Here is a 20900-nt window from a genome sequence, read left to right as displayed (position 1 = left end):
GGGACTCGCTCCCACGGGGGGACTGGGGGAGAATGTGGGACTCGCTCCCACGGGGGAGTGGGGGAGAATGTGGGACTCGCTCCCACGGGGGGAGTGGGGGAGAATGTGGGACTCGCTCCCACGGGGGGGAGTGGGGGAGAATGTGGGACTCGCTCCACGGGGGACTGGGGGAGAATGTGGGACTCGCTCCCACGGGGGGACTGGGGGAGAATGTGGGACTCACTCCCACGGGGGGAGTGGGGGAGAATGTGGGACTCGCTCCCACGGGGGGACTGGGGGAGAATGTGGGACTCGCTCCCACGGGGGGACTGGGGGAGAATGTGGGACTCACTCCCACGGGGAGTGGGGGAGAATGTGGGACTCACTCCCACGGGGAGTGGGGGAGAATGTGGGACTCACTCCCACGGGGAGTGGGGGAGAATGTGGGACTCGCTCCCATGGGGAGTGGGGGAGAATGTGGGACTCACTCCCACGGGGGGAGTGGGGGAGAATGTGGGACTCGCTCCCACGGGGGGAGTGGGGGAGAATGTGGGACTCGCTCCCACGGGGGGAGTGGGGGAGAATGTGGGACTCGCTCCCACAGGGAGTGGGGGAGAATGTGGGACTCGCTCCCACGGGGGGAGTGGGGGAGAATGTGGGACTCGCTCCCACGGGGGGACTGGGGGAGAATGTGGGACTCACTCCCACGGGGGGAGTGGGGGAGAATGTGGGACTCGCTCCCACGGGGGGAGTGGGGGAGAATGTGGGACTCGCTCCCACGGGGGGAGTGGGGGAGAATGTGGGACTCACTCCCACGGGGAGTGGGGGGAGAATGTGGGACTCACTCCCACGGGGAGTGGGGGAGAATGTGGGACTCGCTCCCACGGGGAGTGGGGGAGAATGTGGGACAATCTCCCACAGACACACCCATACGCACAGACACAGATGCACACACTCACTCTCAGATGCACACGCTCGCACCTCTGACACAAAGGCATGCGCGCGCGTGCGCACACACACACATACATTCACTCTCTGTCATATACACACTCCCTTCGACACATATACACAACACTCAGAAACACATGCACTCAGATACACACACACGCTCAGATACACACACACTTTCACGTAGACACACACACAAACTCTCAGATATACCCACATACTATCAGATATACTCTCAGATACACAAACTCTCAGTTACACAGAGATACACACACACACACACACACACGGATACACACTCAGATACACACACACTCTCAGATATACATAAACTCTCAGATGTATATACAAATATACACACATATTCACAAACTCTCAGATACACACACATTTTCATGTAGACACATACACACACTGAGATACACATACACAATCTCTCAGATATACCCACACACTATCAGATATACTCTCTCAGATACACAAACTCTCAGTTTCACACACACACACACTCAGATATACACACACAAACTTGTATACTGTCAGATTCACACACACTCTCAGATACACACACTCTCAGAGATATACATGCTCAATCTTACAGTCACGCACGACTGGCAAACCACACCTCTCTCCCACAGCCTCTGAAAGCAGAGTTCCGAAACACTTCCTTAACTTCTTCTAAAAGAAAACTTGCTGAGAACAGCTTTGGGGTGTGGGAGAAACTACAAACTACCGCACAGTTTAGGGAGCAGGCAGGGCGTCAGTGTGAGCTGGAGCTGGCTGGGGGTTTAAAGAGGACCACTCCTCAGCTCTCGATTTCAAACTCAGTTATCGAAAGTGGCGCGCTGTCTCTCTCTCTCTCTCCCCCAGAGAGCAGCAAAAAAAACAGTGAAACCACACCCTGATGTGATGGAGTGGGTTAAAGTGCAGATCCCCAGACACAGAGTGCTGTGTGGCTAATGGCGGAGACACAGAGAGAGAGAGAGAGAGAAAACACTGTCCCTAAAGTGATACTGCCAGCAGTCTGAAACTTGTCAAAAGTTTGGCGCAATTTCCAGAGGCACCAAGGAACACAGCAGAAAGGCAAGGGGAAACTCCAAGACAAGAGCTGCCCCAGGCCAAGAGGAAACAGGAAACTTTTACCAGGGGCAAGAAACTGATTCGCAACTTTGACAAGAGAAGGACTTTTTTTTACACAGAGTAACAGAGCCGGAACTGTTCAGACCAAACAGAAGTTTGGGTTGAAAACTTACAGGAGGAATTGTGGCGAAATTCGACTGGGAATTGTGTTGAAGTTCTCACCAGGGGATGTGCTGAAATCCCAGCAGGAATTGTGCCGAGGTCCCCCCCAGGAATTGTGCCGAGGTCCCCCCCCAAGGAATTGTGCCGAGATTCCCACCAGGAATTGTGCCGAGATTCCCACCAGGAATTGTGCTGAGGTCCCCCCCAGGAATTGTGGTGGAGTAGAATCATGCTAGGGGTTTAACAGGAGACATCGCACTGAAAGTCAACGAGACCTGTACCAGGGAGGAGACAGACGCAAGATTTAAAGAGAGCGCAACTTGCAAGTTAAACTTCTTCCAAACAAACTCTTTTTTATATCCTGCACCACTCCGAACTGCCCGCCCCGAGAACAAAACTTTTATTTATTTTTCTCCCTGCTGGAGATCCCTCAGTTTCAATTATTTCCCTTTTGTTTTGTGGAGAAAGGGTGAGACAGAGAGAGAGAGAGGAAGGACATACACAAAAGTAAACACAGGGGTTTCCCTTCTCCAAGTTGTTTTGGTTGGATTATCACTCGTTGAGGGGGGAGTGGGTGGTTGCTGTATGGATTGGCAGAGTCTGCTGTCCAGGACTGGGGGCATGAGGGTCTGATCAGGGGTTAATAAGGAGCACTGGTTCGAACCGGTTTGATCCCTGGACTTACGGACGAGGGGGTTGCGGGGAGTGATGCGACTACCCAGGTAGGCCGCCATGGTAGAACCCCACTGGATGAACCTCTTCAGCCGCACTCCCCTGAGCTCGTGGGGGGCGGGCAACCCCCACGGGACGCAGGGGGCTTTCACCAACCCCGTCTGGACGGCCCTCTTCGACTACGAGGCCCACTGCAAAGATGAGCTGACGCTGCGCAAGGGCGACCTGGTGGAGGTGCTGTCCAGGGACTCTGCCATCTCTGGTGACGAGGGCTGGTGGGCGGGCAAGCTTCACAACAAGGTGGGCATCTTCCCCTCCAACTATGTCTCCCTCAAACCGCCGGGCGGCTACGCCAAGCTGCCGGCGGGCGGGCCCGAGGAGCTAGCCGCCCCGGCCGAGGTACCCTTCCGGGAACTGACCCTGCAGGAGGTGATCGGGGTGGGGGGCTTTGGCAAGGTGTACCGGGGCACCTGGCGGGGGCAGCTGGTGGCGGTGAAGGCGGCGCGGCAGGACCCCGATGAGGATATCAGCGCCACGGCGCAGAACGTGAGGCAAGAAGGCCGGCTGTTCGCCATGCTGCGCCACCCCAACATCATCGCCCTGCTCGGGGTGTGCCTTCAGGAGCCCAACCTGTGCCTGATCATCGAGTACGCCTCCGGGGGACCCCTCAACCGGGCACTGGCTGGGCGACGCATCCCCCCCCATGTGCTGGTCAACTGGGCTGTGCAGATCGGCAAGGGCATGCAGTACCTCCACGATGGAGCCATCGTACCCGTCATCCACCGAGACCTCAAATCCAACAACGGTAAGCTCAAGTCTGTCTGTACCGGCACGCAAAACTCTCCAGATTTACCAGAATGATTCAGTTTGATTAGATATTGGCGGGGGCGGGGGGGGAGGAGCGGTTGGTTACTGTATAGATTAGCAGAGTCTGCTGGCCAGAAATGGGGGCATGAGGGTCTGATCAGGGGTTAAGAAGGAGCACTGGTTCCCTGATTTGAAGCGAATGGAACGCTGGACTCCTCGCAACCTGTCATAGAATCCATTTGGTTTGATTTATTATTGTCACGTGTACTGGGAGACAGTGAAAGTATTGTTTCCTGTGTGCAATACAGACAAAGCATACCATTCATAGAGAAGGAAAGGAGAGGGTACAGAATGTAGTGTTACTGCCATAGCTAGGGTGTAGAGAAAGATCAATTTAACATTTCATTTATTATTGCCACGTGTATAGGGATACAGTGAAAAGTATTGTTTCTTGCGCTCTGTTCAGACAAAGCATACCGTTCATAGAGAAGGAAAGAAGAGGGCGCAGAATGTAGTGTTACAGTCACAGCGAGGGTGTAGAGAAAGATCAACTTAATGTGAGGTAGATCCATTCAAAAGTCTGACAACAGCAGGGAAGAAGCTGTTCTTGAGTCGGTCGGTACGGGACCTCAGACTTTCGTACCTTTTTCCCGATGGAAGAAGGTGGAAGAGAGAATGTCCGGGGTGTGTGGGGTCCTTAATTATGCTGGTTGCTTTTCCCGAGGCAGTGGGAAGTGTAGACAGAGTCAATGGATGGGAGGCTGGTTTGCCTGATGTTGGGCTACATTCACAATCTTTTGTAGTTCATTGTGGTCTTAGGCAGAGCAGGAGCCCATACCAAGCTGTGATACACCCAGAAAGGATGCTTTCTATGGTGCATCTGTAAAAGTTGGTGAGTGAGTGGTTGCAAGGATCAAGTATGTGACAGAAGGGACAAGAGAGGGGATGTAGAAACTGTGATTACTCCCCTTTCTGAGCAGGGGAGGTTCAGGGGGAGGTTTAAGTGAACAGTCACATGAGTTTTGGAAGGAGTAAATAAGGAGAGACATTTACAATGGCATCAGGTCAGGAACCAGAGGCAGTACTGTACCCCAGTGTTATACAGCGACAGGCCCGTCCCCACCAGTACTGTACCCCAGTGTTATACAGCGACAGACCCGTCCCCACCAGTACTGTACCCCAGTGTTATACAGCGACAGACCCGTCCCCACCAGTACTGTACCCCAGTGTTATACAGCGACAGACCCGTCCCCACCAGTACTGTACCCCAGTGTTATACAGTGACAGACCCGTCCCCACCAGTACTGTACCCCAGTGTTATACAGTGACAGACCTGTCCCCGCCAGTACTGTACCCCAGTGTTATACAGTGACAGACCCGTCCCTACCAGTACTGTACCCCAGTGTTATACAGCGACAGGCCCGTCCCCACCAGTACTGTACCCCAGTGTTATACAGCGACATGCCCGTCCCCACCAGTACTGTACCCCAGTGTTATACAGTGACAGACCTGTCCCCGCCAGTACTGTACCCCAGTGTTATACAGTGACAGACCCGTCCCCACCAGTACTGTACCCCAGTGTTATACAGCGACAGGCCCGTCCCCACCAGTACTGTACCCCAGTGTTATACAGCGACAGACCCGTCCCCACCAGTACTGTACCCCAGTGTTACACAGCGACAGACCCGTCCCCACCAGTACTGTACCCCAGTGTTATACAGTGACAGACCCGTCCCCAACAGTACTGTACCCCAGTGTTATACAGTGACAGACCCGTCCCCACCAGTACTGTACCCCAGTGTTATACAGTGACAGACCCGTCCCCACCAGTACTGTACCCCAGTGTTATACAGTGACAGACCCGTCCCCACCAGTACTGTACCCCAGTGTTATACAGTGACAGACCCGTCCCCACCAGTACTGTACCCCAGTGTTATACAGTGACAGACCCGTCCCCAGCAGTACGGTACCCCAGTGTTATACAGCGACAGACCCGTCCCCGCCAGTACTGTACCCCAGTGTTATACAGTGACAGACCCATCCCCATCAGTACTGTACCCCAGTGTTATACAGTGACAGACCCATCCCCACCAGTACTGTACCCCAGTGTTATACAGTGACAGACCCGTCCCCACCAGTACTGTACCCCAGTGTTATACAGCGACAGACCCGTCCCCACCAGTACTGTACCCCAGTGTTATACAGCGACAGACCCGTCCCCACCAGTACTGTACCCCAGTGTTATACAGTGACAGACCCATCCCCATCAGTACTGTACCCCAGTGTTATACAGTGACAGACCCATCCCCACCAGTACTGTACCCCAGTGTTATACAGTGACAGACCCGTCCCCACCAGTACTGTACCCCAGTGTTATACAGCGACAGACCCATCCCCACCAGTACTGTACCCCAGTGTTATACAGTGACAGACCCGTCCCCACCAGTACTGTACCCCAGTGTTATACAGTGACAGACCCGTCCCCACCAGTACTGTACCCCAGTGTTATACAGTGACAGACCCGTCCCCACCAGTACTGTACCCCAGTGTTATACAGTGACAGACCCGTCCCCACCAGTACTGTACCCCAGTGTTATACAGTGACAGACCCGTCCCCAGCAGTACGGTACCCCAGTGTTATACAGCGACAGACCCGTCCCCGCCAGTACTGTACCCCAGTGTTATACAGTGACAGACCCATCCCCATCAGTACTGTACCCCAGTGTTATACAGTGACAGACCCATCCCCACCAGTACTGTACCCCAGTGTTATACAGTGACAGACCCGTCCCCACCAGTACTGTACCCCAGTGTTATACAGTGACAGACCCGTCCCCACCAGTACTGTACCCCAGTGTTATACAGTGACAGACCCGTCCCCACCAGATCGATGCTGGCAGGGTGGGAGCTGGGATTCTGGGATGGTGCAGGGAAGGTGGGAGCTGGGATTCTGGGATGGGTGTGGGCAGGGTGGGAGCTGGGATTCTGGGATGGATGCGGGCAGGGTGGGAGCTGGGATTCTGGGATGGATGCGGGCAGGGTGGGAGCTGGGATTCTGGGATGGATGCGGGCAGGGTGGGAGCTGGGATTCTGGGATGGATGGTGTCATGCTGGGAACTGTGACGTATCCACCAGCTCTGCATTAGCCAATAGACTGGCCCCGAAGTGTTGGGAAAGGGATAGCGGGCCCATTCCCACAGGATCACTGGGTGCGAGGTCTGTGTCCACTGAACACATTACCTGGTGGCACAGCGCCAGGGACCCGGGTTCGATTCCCAGCTCGGGTCACTGTCTGTGTGGAGACTGCACATTCTCCCCGTGTCTGCGTGGGTTTCCTCCCACCGTCCAAAAGATGTGCGGGTTAAGTGGATTGGCCATGCTAAAATTGCCTCTTAGTGTCTTGGTGCTAGCTAGGATAAATACATGGGGTTATGTGTATCAGGCCTCGGTGGGATGTGGTTGGTGCAGAATCGATGGGCTGAATGGCCTCCTTCTGCACTGTAAGGATTCTAGGATTAGCTTCCTTATCTGTGGTCTCAAACCTGCCACCGGGGGGGGGGTTCCCTCTGACTCCCTGGGCTCTTGGGTGGGACATGGACCATGGCAGCACCTCACCCAGCAGGGATGGAGCCCTGATGTGATGACGGTGTGAGCCAGTTGGTGCACAGCAAGATCCCACACACGCTGCAATGGGATAGGTGACCAGCCACAAGGCAGAGGCTGTCCACCTGGGATGCTGTGATTAAAACTGGTAACTGTGGCCATCATGTGAGCCATGAGGATCCACAATATCTCACACTCTCGCTCATTCTCCCTCTGTCTGCTTCTCTCGTTCCCTCCCTCGCTCCTCCTCTCCCCCTCCCTCGCTCCTCCTCTCCCCCTCCCTCGCTCCTCCTCTCCCCCTCCCTCGCTCCTCCTCTCCCCCTCCCTCGCTCCTCCTCTCCCCCTCCCTCGCTCCTCCTCTCCCCCTCCCTCGCTCCTCCTCTCCCCCTCCCTCGCTCCTCCTCTCCCCCTCCCTCGCTCCTCCTCTCCCCCTCCCTCGCTCCTCCTCTCCCCCTCCCTCGCTCCTCCTCTCCCCCTCCCTCGCTCCTCCTCTCCCCCTCCCTCGCTCCTCCTCTCCCCCTCCCTCGCTCCTCCTCTCCCCCTCCCTCGCTCCTCCTCTCCACCCTCCCTCGCTCCTCCTCTCCTTCCCCCGCTCCTGCTCTCTCCTTCCCTCGCTCCTCCTCTCTCCCTCCCGCGCTCCTCCTCTCCCTCTCGATCTTCCTCGTTGCTTGCTCTCACTCACTTGATCTCTCAGACGCGTACTCTCTCCTGCTGTCTCCTCTCCTGCCCCTGCCCTCTCCCGCTCGCTTGAGCTCTCTCCCACGTACTGTCTCCCGTCCATTCTCTCCCTTTCGCTCTTCCTTGTTGATTACTCCTGCTCACAGGCGCCCTCCCCCTCGCTCGCACATGCCCTCCCCCTCGCTCGCGCACCCTTTCCCCCTCGCTCACATTCCCTCTACCTGATCCTGGTTCAGGGATCCCTGGTGGAACCTGATCTCTGAGTGGCTTCAAGAAGGAGATAGATATATTTCTAATATACAGGCTAAAGGGGAACAGTTGGGGGGGTGGATTTGAGACCAGGGAGAGATCAGTCATGTCCGATAGAATGGCAGAGCAGGCTTGATGGGCTGAATGGCCTCTGTCTGCTCTGGATTCCTGTGTGGTTCTGCTATCCCAGGAGTCATGGGGCTTATGGATTGCAGCAGGCTCCCAGAGCAGAGAGGGGCCCACCTTTCAGTGGTCTGAATTGGGTTAGGAAGGTGCCAGTGTAGTTAAAACCAAATCCAAGATGTTTAAGGTTAGTCTCTGGAGGTTCAGATGGGCCTGAGAGCCCTTTGATGCTGTGCTGGGGGTGAAGGAGGAGCGGGGGGACACACTGAGAATTGGGGTCAGATTAACACAGTGCCCAGATCGACTGAGACTCTGCTGGTCCTCAAACATCCCGGTCACCCTGCTATCGGGAGCATGTTATTAAACTGGAAAAGGGGGAAAACGAGATTTACACGGATATAACCGGGACTGGAATGTGTGAGTTATACGGAGAGGCTGGATAGGCTGGGACCTTTCCTCCCTGGAGTGTAGGAGAATGAGGGGTGACCCTTAGAGAGGTTTATAAAATCATGAGGGGCATCGATAAGGTGAACAACCAAGATCTCTTCCCCCAGGGTAGGGGAATCCAAAACTAGAGGGTGTAGGTTTAAGGTGAGAGGGGACCCGAGAGATAGCTTCTCCACACGGAGGGTGGTGTGTGGATGGAATGAGGGGGTGGTAGAGGTGAGTACAATGACAACATTTAAAGGACATTTGGATAGGTACACAGATGGGGAAAGGTTTAGAGGGATGTGGGCCCAACGCAGACAAATGGGACTAGTTCAGTGTAGGAAACTGGGTCAGCATGGAGGAGTTGGGCTGAAGGGCCTGTTTCCGTGTTGTCCATCAAAGTTGATCTTTCTCCGCATCCTAGCTGTGACTGTAACACTCTCCTGCACTCTCGCCTTTCCTTCTCTATGAACAGTATGCTTTGTCTGTATAGTGCGCAAGAAACAATACTTTTCATCGTATACCAATAAATTTTGATTTGATTTATTATTGTCGCATATAATCGCATACAGTGAAAAGTATTGTTTCTTGCGCGCCATACAGACAAAGCATACCATTCATAGAGAAGGAAAGGAGAGGGTGCAGAATGTAGTGTTACAGTCACAGCGAGGGTGTAGAGAAAGATCAGCTTAATGTGAGGTAGGTCCATTCAAAAGTCTGACAGCAGCAGGGAAGAAGCTGTTCTTGAGTCGGTCGGTACGTGACCTCAAACTTTTGTATCTTTTTCCTGACAGAAGAAGGTGGAAGAGAGAATGTCCGGGGTGTGTGGGGGGATCCTTAATTATGCCGGCTGCTTTTCCCGAGGCAGCGGGAAGTGTAGACAGAGTCAATGGATGGGAGGCTGGTTTGTGAGATGGATTGGGCTACATTCACCACCCTTTTGTAGTTTCTTGTGGTCTTGGGCAGAGCAGGAGCCCAGACCAAGCTGTGATACAACCAGAAAGAATGCTTTCTATGGGGCATCTGTAAAAGTTGGTGAGAGTTGTAGCGGACATGCCAAATTTCCTTAGTCTTCTGAGAAAGTAGAGGCGTTGGTGGGGCTTTCTTAACTATAGTGTTGGCGTGGGGGGGGGAAACCATTAAAAGGCGTTTGGACAGGTACATGGATGGGGAAAGGTTTAGAGGGATACAGGTCCAACACAGGCAAATGGGACTCGTTCAGGTTTGTAAACCTGGTCGGCATGGACAAGATGGGCTGAAGGGCCTGTTTCCGTGCTGTACATCAAAGCTGATCTTTCTCTACACCCTCGCTGTGACTGTAACACGACATTCTGCACCCTCTCCTTTCCTTCTCTGTGAACAGTATGCTTTGTCTGTACAGCGCACAAGAAACAATACTTTTCACTGTATGTTAATACATGTGACAATAATAAATCAAATGGAAATAAAATCAAACATCTCTGACTTTACGCCTAGACCCCAAGTGCCCAAGGAATAATATTTAGTTTTTATGGTTTATTTATTAGTGTCACAAGTAGACTTACATTTACACTGCAATGAAGTTACTGTGAAGATCCCCTAGTCGCCACACTCTGGCGCCTGTTTGGGTTACTCTGAGGGAAAATATAACACAATCCAAAGCACCTACCACCTGACCTCGGAGGGAGTACGGTATCAGAATGGTCGCTGGACTATACGAGGGTTAAATTGCGAGGGGAGGCTGTACGCAGAGCAGGGTGGTGACTTTTTAATTTATTCCTGAAGGCATTGCTGGCTTGGCCAGGAGTTTATCATCCAAACCTAATAGCTCAAAACTCTCCTGGAACTGAGAAAGTTAAGGGTTCATTTAGAACCATAGAGGTTTACAGCAGGGAAACAGGCCCTTCGGCCCAACTTGTCCATGCCACCTTTTTTTTTAAACCACTAAGCTAATCCCAATTGCCCACATTTGACCCATATCCCTCTATACCCATCTTACCCATGTAACTGTCTAAACGCTTTTTAAAAATTGTACCCACCTCTACTACTGCCTCTGGCAGCTCGTTCCAGACACTCACCACCCTCTGTGTGAAAAAATTGCCCCTCTGGACCCTTTTGTATCTGTCCCCTCTCACCTTAAACCTCTGCCCTCTAGTTTTAGACTCCCCTACCTTTGGGAAAAGATATTGACTATCTAGCTGATCTGTGCCCCTCATTATTTTATAGACCTCTATAAGATCACCCCTCAGCCTCCTACGCTCCAGAGAAAAAAGTCCCAGTCTATCCAGCCTCTCCTTATAACTCAATCCATCAAGTCCCGGTAGCATCCTAGTAAATCCTTTCTGCACTCTTTCTAGTTTAATAATATCCTTTCTATAATAGGGTGACCAGAACTGTACACAGTATTCCAAGTGTGGCCTTACTAATGTCTTGATCAAAGGGATTGAGGGAACCTGATGGGGGCAGAGGGAGAGAAATGGCCCCCAGTTGTCGGGGTGTCCAGGGTTAGGGGGGATAGAATCTTAAAACTCAGAGGCCGTGTTGTCAGGCGTGACATTAGGAAACTTTCCTCGGTGAGTACACAAACACTTGTTGGATATGGGCCAAGGGGCAGCTTTATAGAGTGATGTCTGTCAGTTAGCATTGAATGGCAGGGGGTAGGAGAAGCTAGAGGGTCTGAATGGCCTCTCCCCTACTTTCTGAAGGAATTCTGACTGCAGCATTCCCAGGATTCGGAGGAATTCAAATCCAAATGTTCCCTAAATGTACTGAGACTCAAAATCCTGCTCCCGGTAGTTGGGCAGTGGTTCGCATATGTGTATGTATGTGTGTGTGTACGCGGGTTCGTGTTGTGTGGTGTGTGTGTATGTGTGTGTGTGTGTGTGTGTGCGCGCGCGCGCGTCTGTGCGTCTGTATACACACAGGTTCCTGTTGTGTGCCTGTGTGCGTGTGTGTTTGTGTGTACGTGGGTTCCTGTTTTGTGTGTGTGAGTGAATGTGTGTGTGTATCTGTCAGGATGTGTGTCTGTCAGGGTATCTGTCTGTCTATCTGTCAGGGTGTGTGTGTGTGTGTCTGTCTGTCTGTCAGGGTGTGTGTGTGTGTGTCTGTCTGTCTGTCAGGGTGTGTGTGTGTGTCTGTCAGGTTGTTTGTCTGTCAGGGTGTCTGTTTGTCAGGGTGTCTGTCTGTCTATCAGGGTGTGTGTTTGTCAGGGTATCTGTCTGTCAGGGTGTGTGTCTGTCTGTCTGTCAGGGTATCTGTCTGTCAGCGTGTCTGCCCATCAGGGTGTGCGTGCGTGTGTGCGTGCGTGTGTGCGTGCGTGTGTGCGTGCGTGTGTGTGTGTGCGTGTGTGTCTGTCAGGGTGTCAGTGTTTTTTCACAGTTAGTTTTGGAGAATAACAGGAAGCCAGGTTGGCGGTTGGTTGTACGCACTCTGATTGCACAGCCTGCAGCTCTGGGCAGGATGTTACCTGGCTCCCTGCTTGTCTTACCAGGGCCCAGCCGTCACACTGGAAGAGCAGGCAACTAGCTGACAGGCTGGAGGGGGAGAATTCCCCATACCCTCACACACACTAACCCCCCCCTCAGCTGGGGGCCCGCAGTCAAGCCACAGCACATTTACCCCGGATAGATCCACACCTGTAACACCCCTGGGTGCCAGCGTGACAGGGTTAGGTACAGGTGCGATGCCCTGTGTGGGCGAATTGCCAGTTTGGCCTCAGGATCATGAGGTGGCAGGGGAAGACTCAACACTTGTGGAATCTGAGGTGGTTTCTCACCACGCATTCCCCAGCGAGGAACACTCGAAACCAACGCCCTGCAGCCATTTGAGGCAAAGCAAGATCCCACAACCTGCGACCTGATCAATACCCACTTGGTCTGTTATTATGGGATGGCTGCTGTCTGGTGAAGGGTGGCATGAAGCTACCTGGGAACCCCTCAACACCCCCAGCTCTCCTGTAATCGTGGCTTCTGTCCACAACGGGAGGAGAGACTGAAAAACAGGCTCCTCTGACAGTGCGGCGCTCCCTCAGCACTGACCCTCCCACAGTGCGGCGCTCCCTCTGGCACTGACCCTCCCACAGTGCGGGACTCCCTCAGCACTGACCCTCCCACAGTGCGGCGCTCACTCAGCACTGACCCTCCCACAGTGCGGTGCTCCCTCAGCACCGACCCTCCCACAGTGCGGCGCTCCCTCAGCACCGACCCTCCCACAGTGCGGCGCTCCCTCAGCACTGACCCTCTGACAGTGCTGCACTCCCTCAGCACCGACCCTCCCACAGTGCGGCGCTCCCTCGGCACTGACCCTCCCACAGTGCGGCGCTCCCTCGGCACTGACCCTCCCACAGTGCGGCGCTCCCTCGGCACTGACCCTCCCACAGTGCGGCGCTCCCTCAGCACTGACCCTCCCGCAGAGCAGCGCTCCCTCAGCACTGACCCTCCCACAGTGCAGCGCTCCCTCAGCACTGACCCTCCCACAGTGCGGCGTTCCCTCAGCACCGACCCTCCCACAGTGCAGCACTCCGTCAGCACTGACCCACAGTGCGGTGCTCCCTCAGCACTGTGTGTTACAGTGAGGGGTGTGGGGTATATCAGTGTTACGGTGAGGGGTGTGGGACATATCAGTGTTACAGTGAGGGGTATGGGGTATATCAGTGTTACAGTGAGGGGTGTGGGGTATATCAGTGTTACAGTGAGGGGTGTGGGGTATATCAGTGTTACAGTGAGGGGTGTGGGGTATATCAGTGTTACAGTGAGGGGGTGTGGGGTATATCAGTGTTACAGTGAGGGGGGTGTGGGGTATATCAGTGTTACAGTGAGGGGGGTGTGGGGTATATCAGTGTTACAGTGAGGGGGGTGTGGGGTATATCAGTGTTACAGTGAGGGGGGTGTGGGGTATATCAGTGTTACAGTGAGGGGTGTGGGGTATATCAGTGTTACAGTGAGGGGTGTGGGGTATATCAGTGTTACAGTGAGGGGTGTGGGGTATATCAGTGTTACAGTGAGGGGGGTGTGGGGTATATCAGTGTTACAGTGAGGGGGTGTGGGGTATATCAGTGTTACAGTGAGGGGGGTGTGGGGTATATCAGTGTTACAGTGAGGGGGTGTGGGGTATATCAGTGTTACAGTGAGGGGGGTGTGGGGTATATCAGTGTTACAGTGAGGGGGGTGTGGGGTATATCAGTGTTATAGTGAGGGGGTGTGGGGTATATCAGTGTTACAGTGAGGGGGGTGTGGGGTATATCAGTGTTACAGTGAGGGGGGTGTGGGGTATATCAGTGTTACAGTGAGGGGGGTGTGGGGTGGGTATATCGGAGGGTGTTGTGCTGAGGGACTTGTGTGTACAGTGTTGAGTTGTGGATATTGTGTGTGTGGAAAATTGGTGTTGGGGGATTAAATCCGTGTAAAGAAGTCTTCATCAGATCCTCCTCCCACACGTTTGACGCTGTTCAAATCAACTTCCTCCTTTAGAATTCTTAAATATAGAGCAGTCAGTGCTGAGTCAGCCTGCGTTGATAATTGAGGTCCTGTTGCCAGCCACACCCTGCCCGAACCCTCGCGTCCGAGGTGATATTGAGGGAGGGACGTCAGGGTGGATAGGGTTCCTGGTGCCATTGGGGGTAGGGAGTGAGGGGGAAGTCATTCTGACCCTTTTGGGATTCTATTCCCACCATGGCAACTGGAGTAGGCCTCAGGCCTGCCTCCTTGTGTTGCCATGTGAGGCCTAGCGGGTCAGGCTTCTTGTTCAACAGCACCCCCGCCCAGCGTGGCGGACCGAGCCACACCACAGAGCCATCAGAAAGAGCACTCCATCTCCATGGAAAAGTGTTAAGAGGCAGATCTGGAGCAACACGCAGTGATCCAGAGTGGGTGGCAATGTCAAAGTGCACTGTTGCCACTGGCAACTGCTGCCCACTAGGCCTCTGTTTGTTCCAGAGTTAGCCTACACTCTACAGTACTCGTGACATTTAACCCACGGGTGTGTTTTACAGCTGAGAGACACGTTTCCCCTTAACCCCATTGCTCCCACACTTTGCAGCTCCAGCTGAACTCAGACATTGGATTGCCGCTCAGGGGAGTCGGGGGGGGGGGAGAATCCCCTCCCGTTTGATTCCGTACACTAGCTTCTCTCTCTTTCTGTCTGTCTCTCTCTCTTTCTGTCTGTCTCTCTCTTTCTGTCTCTCTTTCTGTCTCTTTCTGTCTGTCTCTCTCTCTTTCTGTCTCTTTCTTTCTATCTCTCTCTCTCTTTGTCTGTCTCTCTCTCTCTTTCTGTCTCTTGCTCTCTCTCTTTCTGTCTCTTTCCCTCTCTTTCTGACTCGCTCTCTCTTTCTCACTCTGTCTCTCTATATGTCTCAGTCTCTCTCTCTCTCTCTCTCTCTATGTGTCTGACAGTCTGTCGTGTGTGTGAGTGTCTGCCTGTCTGTCTGTCTGTCATGGAGTCAACATTTATCTCTCACCCACAATCACTCAGTCATATGATCTGGCTTGTTATCACATTGTGGGATCTTGCTGTGTACACATTGGCACCAACCAGTCCCACATTACAACACTTACTCATTTTATACAGTGAGAGACCCGTCCCCCTATACCCCAGTGTTATACAGTGACAGACCCGTCCCCACCAGTACTGTACCCCAGTGTTATACAGTGACAGACCCGTCCCCACCAGTACTGTACCCCAGTGTTATACAGTGACAGACCCGTCCCCATCATTACTGTACCCCAGTGTTATACAGCGACAGACCCGTCCCCACCAGTACTGTACCCCAGTGTTATACAGTGACAGACCCGTCCCCATCATTACTGTACCCCAGTGTTATACAGTGACAGACCCGTCCCCACCAGTACTGTACCCCAGTGTTATACAGTGACAGACCCGTCCCCACCAGTACTGTACCCCAGTGTTATACAGTGACAGACCCGTCCCCACCAGTACTGTAACCCAGTGTTATACAGTGACAGACCCGTCCCCACCAGTACTGTACCCCAGTGTTATACAGTGACAGACCCGTCCCCACCAGTACTGTACCCCAGTGTTATACAGTGAGAGACCCGTCCCCACCAGTACTGTACCCCAGTGTTATACAGTGACAGACCCGTCCCCACCAGTACTGTACCCCAGTGTTATACAGTGACAGACCCGTCCCCACCAGTACTGTACCCCAGTGTTATACAGCGACAGACCCGTCCCCACCAGTACTGTACCCCAGTGTTATACAGCGACAGACCCGTCCCCACCAGTACTGTACCCCAGTGTTATACAGTGACAGACCCGTCCCCACCAGTACTGTACCCCAGTGTTATACAGTGACAGACCCGTCCCCACCAGTACTGTACCCCAGTGTTATACAGTGACAGACCCGTCCCCACCAGTACTGTACCCCAGTGTTATACAGTGACAGACCCATCCCCACCAGTACTGTACCCCAGTGTTATACAGTGACAGACCCATCCCCACCAGTACTGTACCCCAGTGTTATACAGCGACAGACCCGTCCCCACCAGTACTGTACCCCAGTGTTATACAGTGACAGACCCGTCCCCCTGTACCCCAGTGTTATACAGTGACAGACCCGTCCCCACCAGTACTGTACCCCAGTGTTATACAGTGACAGACCCGTCCCCACCAGTACTGTACCCCAGTGTTATACAGTGACAGACCCGTTCCCACCAGTACTGTACCCCAGTGTTATACAGCGACAGACCCGTCCCCGCCATTACCGTACCCCAGTGTTATACAGCGACAGACCCGTCCCCACCAGTACTGTACCCCAGTGTTATACAGCGACAGACCCGTCCCCGCCAGTACTGTACCCCAGTGTTATACAGTGACAGACCCGTCCCCACCAGTACTGTACCCCAGTGTTCCTCACGGAAGGATTTATGGGAAACTGGAGGAATTGGGAAGCGAACTATTGGGACTGTTGGCAGAGAGAGCGAGTGTAGGGAGGGGAGACTGTGAGCCATCGCAGTCCAGTGGACTGTGTCAGGAGGATGAGTTTGTGTGTGTGTGGCTGTTGAGACTGTGAATCTCTGACCACTTACAGGAGGGCGTTGCATCGATGCTATTTTTGTCACCTGCCAGCCACACTCAAGCCTCCCTCAGAAGTTCAGAAGAATCCGATTGTTAGTGCAGTCTGAGGAATCTGTTCTATGCATTTGTTTGCGTCCTTAGTTACTAAGGAGTTGCCCTTTATTGAAAAATAAGTTCTCCCTCACCCACCGCAAACTTGGAGTGTTTTTGACAACTTCTGGGCCTAAAAATTAGGCTTGGCTACTACCAGTTCGCATCTCCATGGCAATTCTCAATTTTCCAAAGCACATTCAGGAATAAAATTGTCCGGAAGCGAATGGTGGACACTTTTACATCACCAACTGGAGAGCTGGCCCAAATCCAACCTCAAGTTGGTGATGTGGTTCAGTAGGCCTGTGGCCTTTACCAGGCCTCTGCAGCCCAACCTGACACTCACTCCATAGCTGCTGAAGAAAGGATGGGAAAGGAGAGGGGTGGGTGGTGGAGAAGAGGGATTAACAAAGAACACAAGGCCTCTGGGCAGAGAGTCTCCACAACAGCAACACCCACAGAGCGAGGGCCAGCAAGCAGCGCTATGTTAACAATGGCAGGAAATGCGTCTGAACTGCAAAGGGGAAGTAGAGTGTGGCCAGCAAACGCTTGGAATAAAGGTTCCCTTTGTGTTGAGTTTGTTGTTTTCGACTTTCAGCGGGCATCCTAGCCCATAATTAGATCATAGGATTCCTGCAATGCAGAAGGAGGCCATTCAGCCCATCGAGTCTGTGCTGACCACAATCCCACCCAGCCCTATTCCCCAAACATTTACCCTTGCTAGTCCCCTCACACTGGGGTCAATTTGACATGTCAAATCCATCTAATCCACACATCTTTGGACACTAAGGGACAATTTAGCATGGCCAATCCACCTAACCTACACATCTTTGGACACCAAGGGGCAATTCAGCATGGCCAATCCACTTAACCGCATATTTTTGGACTGTGGGAAGAAATCAGAGCACCCGGAGGAAACCCTCGCAGACACAGGGAGAATGTGCAGACTCCACACAGACAGTGACCCAAGCTGGGATTCGAACCCGGGTCCCTGGCGCTGTGAGGCAGCAGTGTTAACCCACTGTGTCACCGTGCCCCCGGGAATCGAACCCGGGTCCCTGGCTCTGTGAGACAGCAGTGTTAACCCACTGTGTCACCGTGCCCCCGGGAATCGAACCCGGGTCCCTGGCGCTGTGAGACAGCAGTGTTAACCCACTGTGTCACCGTGCCGCTGGGAATCGAACCCGGGTCCCTGGCTCTGTGAGACAGCAGTGCTAACCCACTGTGTCACCGTGCCCCCGGGAATCGAAACTGGGTCCCTGGCGCTGTGAGACAGCAGTGTTAACCCACTGTGTCACCGTGCCCCCGGGAATCGAACCCGGGTCCCTGGCTCTGTGAGACAGCAGTGTTAACCCACTGTGTCACCGTGCCCCCGGGAATCGAACCCGGGTCCCTGGCGCTGTGAGACAGCAGTGTTAACCCACTGTGTCACCGTGTCCCCGGGAATCGAACCCGGGTCCCTGGTGCTGTGAGACAGCAGTGTGAACCCACTGTGTCACCGTGTCCCCGGGAATCGAACCCGGGTCCCTGGCGCTGTGAGACAGCAGTGTTAACACACTGTGTCACCGTGTCCCCGGGAATCGAACCCGGGTCCCTGGCGCTGTGAGACAGCAGTGTTAACCCACTGTGTCACCGTGCCCCCGGGAATCGAACCCGGGTCCCTGGTGCTGTGAGACAGCAGTGTTAACACACTGTGTCACCGTGTCCCCGGGAATCGAACCCGGGTCCCTGGCTCTGTGAGACAGCAGTGTTAACCCACTGTGTCACCGTGTCCCCGGGAATCGAACCCGGGTCCCTGGCTCTGTGAGACAGCAGTGTTAACCCACTGTGTCACCATGCCCCCGGGAATCGAACCCGGGTCCCTGGCTCTGTGAGACAGCAGTGTTAACCCACTGTGTCACCATGCCCCCGGGAATCGAACCCGGGTCCCTGGCGCTGTGAGGGGGCAGTGCTAACCCACTGTGTCACCGTGTCCCCGGGAATCGAACCCGGGTCCCTGGCTCTGTGAGACAGCAGTGTTAACCCACTGTGTCACCGTGCCCCCGGGAATCGAACCCGGGTCCCTGGCTCTGTGAGACAGCAGTGTTAACCCACTGTGTCACCGTGTCCCCGGGAATCGAACCCGGGTCCCTGGCACTGTGAGACAGCAGTGTTAACCCACTGTGTCACCGTGCCCCCGGGAATCGAACCCGGGTCCCTGGCTCTGTGAGACAGCAGTGTTAACCCACTGTGTCACCGTGCCCCCGGGAATCGAACCCGGGTCCCTGGCTCTGTGAGACAGCAGTGTTAACCCACTGTGTCACCGTGTCCCCGGGAATCGAACCCGGGTCCCTGGCTCTGTGAGACAGCGGTTAACCCACTGTGTCACCGTGTCCCCGGGAATCGAACCCGGGTCCCTGGCTCTGTGAGGCAGCAGTGTTAACCCACTGTGTCACCGTGCCCCCGGGAATCGAACCCGGGTCCCTGGCGCTGTGAGACAGCAGTGTTAACCCACTGTGTCACCGTGCCCCCGGGAATCGAACCCGGGTCCCTGGCACTGTGAGACAGCAGTGTTAACCCACTGTGTCACCGTGCCCCCGGGAATCGAACCCGGGTCCCTGGCTCTGTGAGACAGCAGTGTTAACCCACTGTGTCACCGTGTCCCCGGGAATCGAACCCGGGTCCCTGGCTCTGTGAGACAGCAGTGTTAACCCACTGTGTCACCGTGCCCCCGGGAATCGAACCCGGGTCCCTGGCTCTGTGAGACAGCAGTGATAACCCACTGTGTCACCGTGCCCCCGGGAATCGAACCCGGGTCCCTGGCGCTGTGAGGCAGCAGTGCTAACCCACTGTGTCACCGTGTCCCCGGGAATCGAACCCGGGTCCCTGGCGCTGTGAGGCAGCGGTGTTAACCCACTGTGTCACCGTGCCCCCGGGAATCGAATCCGGGTCCCTGGCGCTGTGAGGCAGCAGTGCTAACCCACTGTGTCACCGTGTCCCCGGGAATCGAACCCGGGTCCCTGGCGCTGTGAGGCAGCGGTGTTAACCCACTGTGTCACCGTGTCCCCGGGAATCGAACCCGGGTCCCTGGCGCTGTGAGACAGCAGTGTTAACCCACTGTGTCACCGTGTCCCCGGGAATCGAACCCGGGTCCCTGGCGCTGTGAGGCAGCAGTGTTAACCCACTGTGTCACCGTGCCCCCGGGAATCGAACCCGGGTCTCTGGCTCTGTGAGACAGCAGTGTTAACCCACTGTGTCACCGTGTCCCCAGGAATCGAACCCGGGTCCCTGGCTCTGTGAGACAGCAGTGTTAACCCACTGTGTCACCGTGCCCCCGGGAATCGAACCCGGGTCCCTGGCTCTGTGAGACAGCAGTGTTAACCCACTGTGTCACCGTGCCCCCGGGAATCGAACCCGGGTCCCTGGCTCTGTGAGACAGCCGTGATAACCCACTGTGTCACCGTGCTGCCCTCATTATTCCCCCCCCCGCCCCCGATGCTGTCATCAATTCCTGCCCACAGCCCATGAAAAGAATTGGTGGGAATTCAGAGCGAGAGAGAGAGAGAGAGACCTGGCTAGAAGCTGGGGTGTGTATGTAGCATCACCGATGGGCGCTCAGAGGAGAGCTACAGGGGAGAGAGAGGGGGAGATGGAGGGTGGTGGGGCGAGGCAAACATGGCTTTTGATAAGTGTGCATACACATCTCCGAGCGAGCGAGAGAGAGAGAGAGATGCTGATTGCATTCACCACTGGTGCAGAGCCTGTCTGCCATCAGTCTGCCACAACAGGAAGCAAGAGCTTTTGTTCAGTTCTTGATCTCTGACCCTGACTTGCTGAGGCACACAAAGCAATGGCCTGACCCTCCCCCACAGCCTCCCAAACCACCCCCCCCCCCCCCCCACCAACACCCGCCAGTCCCTGCCACCGTCCCCCCTCCCGCCTGTCTTCCCTAACTCCTTTCCTGTTGTGGCTTTCTCTGCCTCGGACAGCTGTAGCTGCTACGTGGGAGGGAACGTAGGGTGGCTGGAGATGTCAGGCCTTGCGCCCCGCCCGACCTCCCCCCCCCCACCGACCTCCCCCCCCCCCCCCCC

At 54.7% G+C, this 20900-nt stretch overlaps 1 protein-coding gene across 1 annotated transcript in view; it reads left to right on the top strand.

Annotated features, from left to right (window-relative positions):
* Positions 1 to 1018: 1018 nt before the first annotated feature.
* The window catches only part of LOC145339216 (mitogen-activated protein kinase kinase kinase 11-like), a 56570-nt gene continuing 36688 nt past the window's right edge, over positions 1019 to 20900 (top strand). Inside the window, exon 1 of the mRNA XM_080183610.1 lies at positions 1019 to 3646. Within this exon, the coding sequence (XP_080039736.1) occupies positions 2902 to 3646 (745 nt within the window). The 5' untranslated portion in view covers positions 1019 to 2901. The remainder of the gene's footprint in view (positions 3647 to 20900) is intronic.

Source organism: Carcharhinus amblyrhynchos, unplaced genomic scaffold, assembly GCF_965287045.1.
Source record: "Carcharhinus amblyrhynchos unplaced genomic scaffold, sCarAmb.v2.hapA chromosome_347, whole genome shotgun sequence".
Lineage (NCBI taxonomy): Eukaryota > Metazoa > Chordata > Chondrichthyes > Carcharhiniformes > Carcharhinidae > Carcharhinus > Carcharhinus amblyrhynchos.
The sequence above is the reverse complement of the archived record's forward strand: the minus strand, read 5'-3'. Positions and strand labels throughout refer to the sequence as shown.